General features: G+C 49.9%; 1 protein-coding gene across 2 annotated transcripts in view; it reads left to right on the forward strand.

The window, feature by feature from the left end:
- The window catches only part of LOC119978122 (flocculation protein FLO11-like), an 89702-nt gene that overhangs the window by 16734 nt on the left and 58040 nt on the right, over positions 1-14928 (forward strand). Inside the window, exon 2 of one of the 2 annotated variants that reach the window (XM_038819564.1) lies at positions 492-3708. The exons of the other annotated variant lie outside the window; for it this stretch is intronic. Within the exon in view, the coding sequence (XP_038675492.1) occupies positions 494-2134 (1641 nt within the window). The 5' untranslated portion in view covers positions 492-493 and the 3' untranslated portion in view covers positions 2135-3708. Of the gene's footprint in view, positions 1-491; positions 3709-14928 lie in introns of those variants that run through there. 2 annotated transcript variants of the gene reach the window in all.

A 14928-nucleotide genomic window follows, 5' to 3' on the forward strand; every position in this document is an offset into this window, starting at 1 on the left:
AGGTACACTGAGGGAGAATTCAGAATGTCCAAAAACAGCATGTCTTTCGGGACTTGTGGGAGGAAACCGGAGCACCCGGAGGAAAGCCACGCAGACACTGGGAGAACGTGTAGACTCCGCACAGACAGTGACCCAAGCTGGGAATCGGACCCGGGTCCCTCGCACTCTGAAGCAACAGTGCTAACTCAATGGGCCAAATGGCCTCCTTCTGTACCATGATGACTCTGACTCGTTTTCTTTTACATAAACCTGTAAGGCATTAAAAACAATGTGGATATTCCTATTGTAACAAACTTTTGTTATGTTTTATTTTAGAAGCCTAGCAGCTACCTGTGATATTAATGGTTGATGGTATGACTATTATCCATGCAAAAAGCACCAGATCCCTGTAGCATATGTTCAAAACAGTGAATAAATGTGTGCTAATGCTGTAGACTTGATTTTGCTGTACTGAAATGATTCTAAACATGCATATTTGTGGCTTCTTGCAGACATGTCACTGCTGTGGTGCAGCCTTCCTGTATTTCTTGCTGTTGTAGCTGGTATGGTTGTGATGGGGCAGATTACAAGGGAAACACTGGCGACAACTGATTTAACTGAATCAACGGCTGAGGAAGTGACCCAGGATGGTGGCAAGTACTTTGAAAGCACCACTGAGAATTTGCCAACACCCCCACCTGTCGACCAGAGTTCGTCAACTACCCCACCTGTCAACCAGAGCTCGTCAACTACCCCACCTGTCGACCAGAGCTCGTCAACTACCCCAGCTGTCGACCAGAGTTCGTCAACTACCCCACCTGTCGACCAGAGCTCGTCAACTACCCCACCTGTCGACCAGAGCTCGTCAACTACCCCAGCTGTCGACCAGAGTTCGTCAACTACCCCACCTGTCGACCAGAGCTCGTCAACTACCCCACCTGTCGACCAGAGCTCGTCAACTACCCCACCTGTCGACCAGAGTTCGTCAACTCCCCCACCTGTCGACCAGAGCTCGTCAACTACCCCACCTGTCAACCAGAGCTCGTCAACTACCCCAGCTGTCGACCAGAGTTCGTCAACTACCCCACCTGCCAACCAGAGCTCGTCAACTACTCCAGCTGTCGACCAGAGTTCGTCAACTACCCCACCTGTCGACCAGAGTTCGTCAACTCCCCCACCTGTCGACCAGAGCTCGTCAACTACCCAACCTGTCAACCAGAGCTCGTCAACTACCCCAGCTGTCAACCAGAGCTTGTCAACTACTCCAGCTGTCGACCAGAGTTCGTCAACTCCCCCACCTCTTGACCCGACAAGCACGCCCCTTACCCCCTCCACGCCTGGTACTCCAGTGACAAGTACCTTAGTTTATTCCACAACAGGGTTCCCGTCTCACTCAACACAAGATTTCAATGCTTCTCAACAAGCCTCGACTGTGTCAATGGAATCGTCCACTTTTCCGGGCCTCGAAACAGAGACTGATGCCAGTCAGGAATCTTCTTCCACTCCTGGGCCGCAGCCTTGGACAACTGAGGAGCCTGGAACTGAATCTGGCACCTCCGAGGTCACATCAGCCTCAACTGCAGTCACCAACACTTCAGAGATTGGTGGACATGTCCACCCTGACAGACAGGCGAAAACCCAACCTCCTGCCACCAGCACTCTGACCTCGACAAAGAAGCAACCTACACGTTTCGACCCAGTGACGACTGGTGTCACAACTCTGACAACAGTAACGAAAGTTAATGAATCAATGTTCCTGAAGCCGACCGTTTCCACCGTCAGCAAAATCCTGAGAACATCCACCAGACGTTACAACAGGCTTTCAACTGCGAAGGTCAAACCCAAGAAAATTAGTCTCGTTGCTCAGTGCCTAATCGCCATTGCAATTTTAGCAGGCATTTGCACCATCTTTGTCATATGCACAGTAGTCCTGTGTACCAAACTCTCCAGCCAAAGACAGCACTATCGGGTGGAACAGTCAAACGGAACTGAGCTGATGTGCATTTCTGCACTGCTCCCTGAGGAAGAAAGAAAGTTGAGGAAAAAAATGCGGCCAAAACGGATAAGAGATCATTTCAAAGAGATTTCAGCTGGGCAAAATAGTGATAGCGACGATGATGACCTTACCCTCCATAGCTTCATCACTGAACATTAGAGCTTTCCATTAGCCTCCAGATTCAGGGCTCTACTCCTGCTCTCCACACAATTAAGTATGAACCTCTGGATAACTTGACAGCTGCTGAATTGAGTCTCATGCTTTAATTAATGAGAATTTATCTCTGAGGACTTTCCATGGCTGAGCTCCGATTAGTGTTGATGAACTCGTGGTTTGCTCTTTGTTGCATTTTTTTCAGATCTATTGAGCTCTCCCCCTCTTCTCCCAATGTTGTAAAGATGTAAGACCTTGTATATATACGTATTATGAAATGAAAATCGCTTATTGTCACGAGTAGGCTTCAATGAAGTTACTGTGAAAAGCCCCTAGTCGCCACATTCCGGCGCCTGTCCGGGGAGGCTGGTACGGGAATCGAACCGTGCTGCTGGCCTGCTTGGTCTGCTTTAAAAGCCAGCGATTTAGCCCAGTGAGCTAAACCAGCCCCAGCACTATTAAAATAGTGTTGTGGACTTGCTTTGTCGTTGCACATTGAAGGAAAAGCTGGTTGAACAATCATGAGGTCACAAAACGAAGAGGTATCATTGGAAAAAGAACAAGTTCGTAATATCTATCTGGAGGAATTTGCCAAACGCGAGAGCTAATGTCAGAAGCATTGATTTGTTTCTGGTGGGACATTGCCCAGTGATCCATGGGATTGCTTCTTCAACATCACATCTCAAGCCAGCATCCTAATAATTCTCTGTTACATTGCTAAATGACACTTTGCCATTAATTTAATAGAGGCTTTTAAAATTAAGAAGGATTTCAGTAAGGTGAAATAGGAAGAACGATTTACTCCAGCTATAGAGGCAATTGATTTAGAATGAGAGTTATCAGAGGACTGAGCAGATGTTTTATGCTCGATTAAAGGGATAGTTATGACAAGGACTGTTACACATTGTAATGAATGCCCTCCCTCTATGGTTTAATGAATGAACAATCATAGACTGGAATGGCATTATAGAGGACCATCAAGAAGGCAGTGTGCTGCGTAATGCAATGCAACTGGCACTTCCGCCTGCAGTAAAAGGCCAGCTTTGAAAAATATTGTTTCAAACTTGCAATCCTGTCATTCTGCCCATTTGTGCCCTTCAACACTGACCCCCGCACAGTTTGAAGGGTCAGTGATAGAGAGAGAGCGCATTGCATTAGTATTAGACGAGCAGGTACAAGCATTGGGCAACTCTTTCAAAGAGCCAGTAGCAGAAAGACAAGTGAATGGCCTGCCTTTTGTGCTGAAAGATCCCAGAATTCTACGAAATTGGCTGAAAAGATTCATTCCGAATTAAGAAGTTCAAAAAAAGAATCCCCTCTTTTATTTCAAAGGGAGAGTGCAGAAACACACATGTTTAGCTGGATGTGCACGATTTCAAAGTGGGGCTTTTAACACCTTTTGCAAGGGGGTCATACTTGCAGTCATGCCTATAGAGCATGCAGGCTTTCAGCAACTTTTGCAAATCCAGACAGCAATAAAAAGGTTAGATTTTAATTTAGCTAATTATCTATGAGCTGTATTGTACTGGGACAAGTGGAACTCTCAATCATTTCCAAATAAAATAAGGCTATCAATCTCCCTCCCAGTTTTGTTTTGTTAAAGATGTTTCCGACAGTCATTGTCAGAAGCAATTGAGCGACTTTTAATTCTTTGTTGATCTGATTTGCACTGTTTGGAACTATCACTGAAATCCCAGGCTGGTACCTGTTTAAAATGAATTCATGTGAACTATTAATAGGCCTTAAGCGATTTCACCATCTGAATTGTTTTGAACAGTCACCATCCCTCTCCTGTGCATTTGGTGTTAGCTTTCCTTTGCCTGTTATTGTACTGCCACGTACCTGGACAACTGTTGCCGCTTAATTCTCAGATCAACCGTAAAAATGGGCACCCTCTTCCCTGGTATATCCAGGGAGCGGAATTCTCCCATCCTGCCCAAGGCGGGCTTGGTTGCGGGAAGGAGTGGGGAATCTAGCGGGAGCTAAAAAGTAATAAACCAGCAGTGTGAAAATCAGGTTGCTATTCTCCCGATGGTAGGTCATTGGCCGGTCGCTCTTCCCGCTGGCTGGTGGCGTGAATGCTATTTGCATCTCTCATGAATGCTCATTAAAACAGCTGTCTGCCGGTGTCCCATTAGGGTTTCCAATTGCGTCACGTCAGTGTGAATTTACCTCTTGTCTAAAACCCGGTTGATCAAGAGTTTTGTGCACAAGGCTGTCCACGGTCCATAAGAGACTTCGAGATCAGTACAACAAAACCTTTCTGCCATAGTGCTGCCCTGTTCCTGATTCACTGTACATCACTTTGCCGGGACAGACCGGGTCCTGTCCTCCTTCTCCACCCTGACCTGGTCTTCATGGGCAGCACCCTACTGCTGGACCCATGGACCCTCCTGTGTCACCGCTTCGGTTCAGTACTGCGCCAGGGGTTGGGAAACGTAGGGGTCTCTCTCCCCCTGGTGCCACAAATCACTATCTATCTGGACTGCACTGGGCTGAGGACTCGTCCAACCACCGCAACAGAGGTCTGAAGTTCAACCCGGATGGAGTGCGAGGTGAGACTGGGGTGGGGTGGCTGCCTGACAAAGACAATGGGCAATGTGGAAGGAGGGCTATGCAAGGTGGAGGGGAGTGAAGGGCGAGGTCTCACAATGCAGGCAGAGGGGCAAGGAGGTGGATGAAGTAGATGAACAATGGAAGGCAGAGGGAAGACAGAGGGGAGGGAAGCTGGACCTCAACTAGGCCGCATGAAAAGCTCACAGACAAGGGGGTCAGAATGATACCCCATTGTTCACTGGAAGGGGATGCATGAAAGTTCCAGATGTGGTGGATAGAGGTCTAAGTGGGGCATGGGGGCCATGCAGCTGATCATGGCCAATCCACCTACCCTGCATGTCTTGGACTGTGAGAGGAAACTGGAGCACCCGGAGGAAACCCACACAGACACGGGGAGAACGTGCAGACTCCGCACAGACCCAGCGGGGAATTGAACCTGGGACCTGGCGCTGTGAGGCCACAGTGCTATCCACTTGTGCTACCGTGCTGTCCATTGATGGGATTGGAGGGAGAACTTGCATGTGGACCAAGAATTGGCTTCCGGAAAGAAAGTAACAAATCCTTGTTGGGAGAGCAATGTTGGTGCAGGTCCTTACTGAGTGCCCAAGGATCAGTGGTTGGGCCAACATTGTTCCTAATCTACACCAATGACTTGGGTTCAGAGACAGATTGCAGACTAGTTATGTTTACAGTTATTAAGAGGGGGATGCATCAGTGGTTGAGGAGTGTGAGGAAGGCAGTTGAGTTCAAGGAAACAGCAGGATAAAGCCTGTAAATAGGCCGAGCGGTGGCCAGTGAGTGTTAATACAGATGGTGATGTCAGGCTCAGTAAGTTTGTAATTAGCATGCAATCCTCCCAGTGTTGATTGGATAAGAAACAGTAGTAACTTCAGGCCAAAGTTTCACAATGGAGATGATTTAGCTCACCAGGCTAAATCGCTGGCTTTTAAAGCAGGCCAGCAGCACGGTTCGATTCCCGTACCAGCCTCCCCGGACAGGCGCCGGAATGTGGCGACTAGGGGCTTTTCACAGTAACTTCATTGAAGCCTACTCGTGACAATAAGCGATTTTCATTTTTCATTTTCATCTGACAGTATGAGGCATGCAGAGCTGTATCTGGCCCACTTCTGTTCTTATGCAGAACTGAGCTGAGCCTGACTATAACTGAGTATCAGGGAGTATGGTGATTGTCCATTTAAGGGCAACACAGCAGAGTAAGGATCACATGGCCTGTGTGACCAATTGGGAGAATGTGAAATCACCCCATGGTGAAAGAGGCTCCAGGCAGAGACATTTTGGGAGCTAGCTACAGTCATGAGGCTGCTATACAATTCTTATTAATCAATAAATTTTGTGATCACTACTGAAGTCTACGAAAGTGCATCTTTACAGGGAGTGCATGTGCCACTGGTAGATGGGAGTAGAAGAATCTAGATCAGGGTGGGATATTATTCTAAGGAGTGTATTTGGTAAGCCAGATTTCCCTTTCTTCATCAATGATGTTGTTTTCAGATAATTCTGTGCAAAGAGATGCGTTTATCGCCTCTTCAGAAGTGGTGAAGGGGAAATGATGTCTGCATGCTGTCGTTCCATGTACAATGACATTTCCTGTGACTTGTTATTTTACTCTTAATATTATCTAAAAGATGTCATAGGGGAAAAGATGATGGGCAAGTGAGAACAATAAAAATAGAAACAATAATTTTTTGGTGGATTTTACCCCATGTGTCATCACCACGGTCCCAACACCCCCTCATTTTGATATATGCTCAAATTGGATTATCTGTGAAGATGACGCACATGATGTTATGAATGTGGGTAGCGATTGTCAAATCAAACAATAGAAGGAGGCCACTCAACCCATCAAACCTGTGACAGCCCTCTAAAAGAACTATCCAATTACTAAGACTCCCCTTCCTGCTCCGAAAGCTCGTGTTTGAAACAAACCTGTTGGACTTTAACCTGGTGCTGTAAGACTTCTTACTGTGCCCACCCCAGTCCAACGCCGGCATCTCCACATTAAGACTCCCCGGTTCTCCCCCCATAATTCTTCAAAGTTTTCCTCCTCTTCAAGTATTTATTCTGTTCCATTCAGAGAGTGACTATTGAATCTGCGTCCACTCTTCTGTCAGGCAGACCATCCCACATAACACTTAGCAAATCAAATAAATTCACATCTCACCGTGTGTCTTTTTGCTGTTATCTGTGCCCTCTGATCAGTGGAAACAGTTTCTCCATAATTGTTCTATCAAAACACTCCATCATTATCTTCTAATCACCTTCCCAGCTAATGTGAACTCTCCCAGCTTATCCAGTCTTTCCACATAGAGATGAACTGGAGGAAAGGATTATCAGCCCCGATCTCCTGAAGGTTTCAGCCCCAAATTGCCATTGGGTACATCTTGGCATCACTCGCCAGCTCTCAACCCGCCGGAGTAGGCTCTGGCACCCCATTTGCAAGAGCTGGAAGGGTGCCAATGCTACTGGGGCGGTGCGCCGCAGACGCTGTCGTAACCAGAGTTGATGTGTCTGCAGGTCTTTGTGTTTAGCTGAGCTGTAACTAAGAGGGAGGAAGCCCACGTGAAAGCCAGCTCAACACTCAGTCTTTGAAAACGCTCCTGTCCTTTCTGTCTCTCCCCCAGCAGCCGCCACCCTGCCCCCAGGAAAAGGTGGCCCATAATCGCTGGGGAGAGAGAAAACCGGAGGGCAACCGCCGGATCCCACAAGTGCCTTGCACCGCTGGGAGACTCTGGTCCCAGTGTCCTTCCCTGCTGGCAGGCGTACCGGTTGCTGACCCTATCCATGCTGGAGGTACGCTCTGAAGCCCCATCTGGCGCCCTCCTGTGGGAGCTACTGTGGACGTTGCCCTTGGGTGGGCTGCGTGATGCCCTGCCAGCAGGTGGCGCTCAGTTAAGGGCAAAGGGAATTGGTGGGTTGGAACGTTGGGGTGTGGAGTGCGGGTGCAGTGGGGTGGAGGGTGGGGGGTGCGGAGTGCGGGGGTGGTGGGGTGCAGGGTGGGGGGTGTGGAGTGCGGGTGCAGTGGGGTGGGGGGTGCGGAGTGCGGGGGCGGTGGGGTGGAGGGTGCGGAGTGCGGGTGCAGTGGGGTGGAGGGTGGGGGGTGCGGAGTGCGGGGGTGGTGGGGTGGAGGGTGGGGGGTGCGGAGTGCGGGTGCAGTGGGGTGGAGGGTGGGGGGTGCGGAGTGCGGGGGCGGTGGGGTGGAGGGTGGGGGGTGCGGAGTGCGGGTGCAGTGGGGTGGAGGGTGGGGGGTGCGGAGTGCGGGGGCGGTGTGGTGCAGGGTGGGGGGTGCGGAGTGCGGGGGCGGTGGGGTGGGGGGTGGGGGGTGCGGAGTGCGGGGGCGGTGGGGTGGAGGGTGGGGGGTGCGGAGTGCGGGGGCGGTGTGGTGCAGGGTGGGGGGTGCGGAGTGCGGGGGCGGTGGGGTGGAGGGTGGGGGGTGCGGAGTGCGGGGGCGGTGGGGTGGAGGGTGGGGGGTGCGGAGTGCGGGGGCGGTGTGGTGCAGGGTGGGGGGTGCGGAGTGCGGGGGCGGTGGGGTGGAGGGTGGGGGGTGCGGAGTGCGGGGGCGGTGGGGTGGAGGGTGGGGGGTGCGGAGTGCGGGGGCGGTGGGGTGCAGGGTGGGGGGTGCGGAGTGCGGGGGCGGTGGGGTGGAGGGTGGGGGGTGCGGAGTGCGGGGGCGGTGGGGTGCAGGGTGGGGGGTGCGGAGTGCAGGTGCAGTGGGGTGCAGGGTGGGGGGTGCGGACTGCGGGGGCGGTGGGGTGCAGGGTGGGGGGTGCGGAGTGCGGGGGCGGTGGGGTGCAGGGTGGGGGGGTGCGGAGTGCAGGTGCAGTGGGGTGCAGGGTGGGGGGTGCGGACTGCGGGGGCGGTGGGGTGCAGGGTGGGGGGTGCGGAGTGCGGGTGCAGTGGGGTGGAGGGTGGGGGGTGCGGAGTGCGGGGGCGGTGGGGTGCAGAGTGAGGAATAGAGTGCAGGGGTACCGATATGGGCACTCTGCATAACCACGGGCCACGGCGGGCAGTCAGTGAGGTGTGCAGCAAGATGGCAGCCTTGCAGGCTGCGGTAATGGCAGTCTATGCCTGGTCACCCACCATCATCCCCGCTGATGCTCCGGGCCCTGGCAGATGCCCCCCCCCCCCCCCTCCTCAACCCCCCAAGCCAGCTGTTCCGGCAGCCCACGGTCGTGCCCCTGCATGTCCTCCCACCTCTCTGCCCCTCATCAGCTATGGATTTTTAAATCCACAAGTGGAACTTGCTAATGGTAATTCCTCCTGGCGGAGGCCGAGCACCACAGGAGCCCCGGAGAATACCGGGTCAGGCCCGTTAATGATATCCCAACGGCATTTACGGTATGTGCGGAGTAGAACACATTGACGCTGTTGTCGAGGCACTGGAGTATGGTGTTCCGTTGGGCGCCCAGCGCCGGCCACGACATTCCCGTTGTACGTAATTTTCTGCCCAATTGCGTTTTGCGATTCCGGCATTGCTGGGCACAGAACCCTGCCCTGTATGTTTTAACTGAGTGATGTGCAAGCTAGGGGAGTGAGTGGGCCGCGAGAGTGACCCTCCATCTCAGGGGGCCGCACAATTGAAATCAGGTTCGCTCACTAACATGTCCCCATGAATAAGATTAAATATATTTAATACACTCTGAATATTTCACAACAAGTTATAGAAAATGCTTATTCATTTATGTATTAATAGAACTGTCATCAGCTTTAAATGGTAAAAAAGGAGATAAATTTAGACTTTGGACACAGAGGAAAGGCACGGCCCTCACAGTCAATGTTGTGAGTAATCGGTACCCACCCACCAGAGCGATAGGAAAAAAATCTACATGGACGGAAATCAGCAGAATGTGGCAACCCTGCAAGGGGGCGCGGTCAATACAATGTCTCATGGGCCGCACTCAGAACCCCAATGGGTCGCATGTGGCCCTTAGGCCGCAGGCTTCCCACCCTTGCTCTCTCAACATGCCTGCCATCTTCAATGTACATGCACACTGAGGCCCCTCTGTTTCTGCACCTCCTTTAGAGTTTCTCCCTTTATTGTATAGTATCTCCATGTTCTTCCTGCCAAAATGAATCACCTCTCACTTCTTTGCATTGAACCTCATCCGCCACCTGTCTGCCCAATCCACCAGTAAGTCCGCTTCCTTTTGAAGTTCAAGACATCCCATTGCAGTTGACAAGGTTTCCAATCTTCATATTGTCTGCAAATTTTGAAATCATGCCCTGCACATCACAGTCTATTTCATTAATAAATAACAGGAAGAGCAAGGGTCCCTCCACTGACCCCTGGAGAACTCAGGGGGCATTCCTCCAAACATTCCTCCAATCTGAAAAACACTTATTTCTCATTACTCCCTGCTTTCTGTCACTCAGCTAATTTGTTTCCAAGTGCTTACTTTCCCTTTCATTCCATGAGCTAGAATTGTGCCCACAAGTCTGTTCATAGAATCATAGAATTTATGGTGCGAAAGCAGGCCATTCGGCCCATCGATTCTATACTGGCCCCTGAAAGACCACCCTACCTAAGCCCACACCTCCACCCTAAACCTGTAACCCAGCAAACCCACTTGACATTTGGACACTATGGGGCAATTTAGCGTGACCAATCCACCTAACCCGCACATCTTTGGACTGTGGGAGGAAATCGGAGCACCCGGAGGAAACATAAGGAGAAAGTGCAAACTCCGCACAGACAGTGACCCAAGCCGGGAATTAAAACCAGGTCGCTGGTGCTTTGAAGCAACAGTGTGAACCACTGTGCTACTGTGCCACCCCTTGTTGTATGGTAGTGTATCAAATGTCTTTTGAAAGTCCATGTACACCACATCAACAGCATTGCCCTCATCAACCTTCTCTGTTACCTCCTCAAACATTTCCAGCAAGTTAGTTCCCTACCACTGAAGTCAAACTGACTGGTCTGTCTATAGTTACTCCCTTTTTGAACAAGAGTGTAACATTTGCAATTCTCCAGTCCTCCAGCAGCACTGAGATGCCCAAGGAAAATTGGAAGATTATCACCAGTGCCGTTGCAATTTCCACTCCTCCCTCTGTACCTCTCCCACGCCCGACCCACGCCACGAATTGCCACTTGCCGTTTTTTACGGCGAGCGGCGATTCTCCGAGGCCGATGGGCCGAGCGGATGGGCCTTCACGCCCGTTTCAACACGGCAGCAAACACACCTACTCGCTACCGTCGTGAAACGGGCGCAAGATGCCCGTTTGGGGCATCTGGGGGCCCGATTGGCACGGCAGTACCACGGCCGTGCCAAGGGGGGCATAGGCCCACGATCGGTGGGCACCGATCGCGGGCCGTGCGTCCGTAACAGACGCACTCTTTTCCCTCCGTTGCCCTGCAAGATCAAGCTGCCACGTCTTGCGGGGCGGCTGAGGGAAAAGATGGCAACTGCGCATGCGCGGCTGACGTCATCGACCGCGTCAGCCGGCATGACGCTTGACGTGCTGCCTTGACGACCGTCACCAAGGCCGCGCCGCCGTGACGCACGGGGCCGCGCTCCTAGCCCTGTCTGGGGGGGAGAATCGGCCCCGGAGGTGGGCGTGAAGGCTGCTGTGGGTCACGGCCTGTCCCACGACAGCCTTTACGATTCTCCGCATTTGCGGAGAATCTCGCCCAAGATTCACTTCTATGTTAGCTGCCAGAATCCTGACATCTGTCATAGGCACACTTCTTTCTTTTCATACTCACCTTGTTAGGGCGAGTTCCCAGGGCAGAGGCACCTGCATTATATGTTAAATATATATTAAACACACACTGTTTGCTATTGCATTATGAATGTATAAATCCGAGCCAAAATGGGGGATAGCAAGTTGCAGAGGCATCATGGGGTTTACTTGGCCACATTCTTGCAGTAGTTCAAGAAGCTTTTACAGAAATACCTAGGGATGACACCCCAGCCGGATGCTGGACAGCACAGCTGACCGAGAGATAAAAAAGGAATAAAATAAATAGAAGTCAAAGTTAAAACGCTACAAATGTAAAAAAGAAATTCAGGTTGTTTCAACTCCACAAGATTAGAATTTGAGATGAATCCATTTAAGTCATCCAGGCCAGTCCCTCCAAGATAAGCAATCTAATTTGAAAGAAAACTGGTAAGATTCCTTACAAGCACTGAAACATTGGAAATTGAAATCAGTTTAAAGAACAAGGGAGGACAGAGGAAAGAAATTGGAGCACAAGTTTTTAAATTACATGAAGGCATGCAATGGAGTGCCGGGTTTCTCCGCCCACTCTCCGCCCCTTTAAGTTCTGTAGGAAAATTAACAATTTCAGCAGACATTCGATTTGTTTTAAGTCACCTGAAAAATTGTGTATCTATGATTATGTATTGGTCTATGTTAATTTATAAAGGGTTTCATTGTGAATTTGTGGGAATTCAACAAGACCAGTTAAATGTAAAAAGTCTAAGCCGAGGCTAGGGGAATTTGATACTAACGTGAGAGCTTCATTGTGTTTGGGCGAGAATGCGATTGAGATTTTAAATCCGTGAAGAATAGCTGATGCCTGCAAAGTCAGCCAGTGGAAATTGACTGAAATGGAACAAAATAAATGATTGAAGTTTTGTAATGAAGAAGAATGGAGGATCTTGCTCAGTGTGGTTGTCACCACGAGCAGTATTATATGTATTATTGTATAATAGAGGTACATGGGTAAATCCCTGCCTGCTGGCTCCGCCCAGTAGGTGGCGTATAAATGTGTGTGCTTGCCAGTGCTGCAGCCATTCTGCTTCCAGCTTCAGGAGGCACAACATCTTTGCTCAATAAATCCTCGATTATTCCACTACTCTTGTCTTTGTGGTAATTGATAGTGCATCACTCAGTATTTTAATCAAGCGATTGGGAAGTTGCTTTGTCTCTTTAAGAATCTGTAGCCATGAGAGAGGGCTAATGGTTAACTGTTTGAAAGTCACGGGCTGTGGGAATCTGTATGTTTCATTTGTTTTAAGTGGGAGTTTGTGCATTTGTGTTAACATTGTTTTGGACTAGATTTGCTAAGGTTTATCTTTCTGGGGAATTAACCTTGAGTTTTCAATTACCGACCCTTTGGAAGTTTAGATCAGGAACCACATTGGCTGGCGTAATTAATTTTGGCCGCAGCACTGAAGTGCAGGTTCCTCTGTTCATGTGTGTCGTTTGATTCAAACTCTAATGTTTTCTGCTTGATATTCTGAATTTGAGATCACAGTTCAAGTGATTGGAATTAAACAGCTAACAAAAGGGAATATATTCAACAAATCTTTCTTTATAAAAATTGTGGACGGGACGGGCGCCATGTTAAGGTCCATTGGCGTCGGGCGGGAATTTCCAGTCGCCGGGCGCGTGCGGCCGAAGAATTCCACCCTATATTTCTTGCACCTTTCTGTAATTTCTCTCCATATTTGTTTCTCTACATCCCTTCCAATAGTTGGCGGTCTCGCTCCTACACTGATCAATGTTGTTGCACCTTTTTCATTCCTGACCTCTAGCCAGAGAAATTCCCCCCTTGACCCCTGGAACCACCTCCAGTATCATAATCCAATTGTCAATCTGTAGTCATCACCCTTATCAAACTCACTCCATGCATTCACATACATGCATATTCGCCCTGATTTCAGCTTTTTTACTTTCTCCTTTAATCTGACTCCATCTAATGACTTACTATTGCCTTGATACTACTTTGTCAGTTAATCATTCTCGGCTTCCCACTGCCAGTTTTTCTCCTCTCCTCTCTGAATTTCCCCTCAGGTTCCCATCCCCTGTCAATGTAGTTTAAACCCACCACCAACAGCACACTTAAATCTCCTCACGAGGAAACTAGCCTCCGTCCAGTTAAGGTGTAATCCGTCCCTCTCGTACAGGCCCCACCTGCCCCAGAACTTGTCCCAATGCCTCAGAAAGCGAAAGCTCTCCCTCCTACTCCATTTCTTTAGCCACATTTTGAACTGTTTAAATCTTCTTATTGTTATGCTCACTAGCACATGGCACTGGGGGTAAACCTGAGATTAAGGCTGTTGGGGTTCCTTCCCAACTCCCTAAAACTTACTTTCAGGATGTCATTCCTTTTCCTACTTATGTCATTGGACCCAATGTGAACCATGACCTCTGGCCTCTGGCCTGCAGCTGTTCTGTGACATTTTGACCTTGGCACCAGGAAGGCAATGTATCACCCTGGAGTCACGTTAATGGCCGCAGAAATGCCTAACTATGGAATCCCTCCATGACTATAGTATTTCCACTCTCCCTCCTCACATCTTGTGCATCTGAGTCATTGGTGATGTCCGGAACTCGGCTCTTGCTACAGTCCTCTGAGGAGCCACCTCTCTCACCAGTATCCAAAAGGGAGAGGAAGTTAGAGTGAGATAGCCTCTGGGGATTCCTGCACTAACTGTTTTTCTTCGATACTCTGGGGGTCACCCATTCCTTCTCTACCTGTGCACTTCTTAGCCCTCTAAATGTGCTATCCACATAATGCTCAGCCTCGTGGATACACCACAGTACTCTAGACACCACTAGGGTTTTGTAACCCAGAGCTCACATTTCTGCAGCTCATGCCACATCCTGCAGCTACAGTCATCAAGGGAACTTTATGTTTGCAGAACTTCCCACATCCTGCAGAATGCACATTCCGCCTGACTGAGATGCATTTGATTTAAAGAGTTTACTACAGTAGGGTACTGATCTTACACTGTCAATAACTCACCTGTCACTCACCAATCATCTCCTCTGTGTAGGGTCCGGAGAGGCCTATACTGACTGACCAATCTCGACTCCTGTGAAGTCACTTTTAGAATTTGTCTGTAAACTCCTGGTTCCTGCGCTGCTGCTTTATGGGCCCTCTCTTTCCAAACTCCTGCTGCTTTATGGGCCCTCTCTTTCCAAACTCCTGCTGCTTTATGGGCCCTCTCTTTCCAAACTCCTGCTGCTTTATGGGCCCTCTCTTTCCAAACTCCTGCTGCTTTATGGGCCACCTCTCTTTCCAAACTCCTGCTGCTTTATGGGCCCTCTCTTTCCAAACTCCTGCTGCTTTATGGGCCCTCTCTTTCCAAACTCCTGCTGCTTTATGGGCCTTCTCTTTCCAAACTCCTGCTGCTTTATGGGCCCCCTCTTTCCAAACTCCTGCTGCTTTATGGGCCCTCTCTTTCCAAACTCCTGCTGCTTTATGGGCCCTCTCTTTCCAAACTCCTGCTGCTTTATGGGCCCCCTCTTTCCAAACTCCTGCTGCTTTATGGGCC

This window comes from Scyliorhinus canicula, chromosome 1, assembly GCF_902713615.1.
Source record: "Scyliorhinus canicula chromosome 1, sScyCan1.1, whole genome shotgun sequence".
Lineage (NCBI taxonomy): Eukaryota > Metazoa > Chordata > Chondrichthyes > Carcharhiniformes > Scyliorhinidae > Scyliorhinus > Scyliorhinus canicula.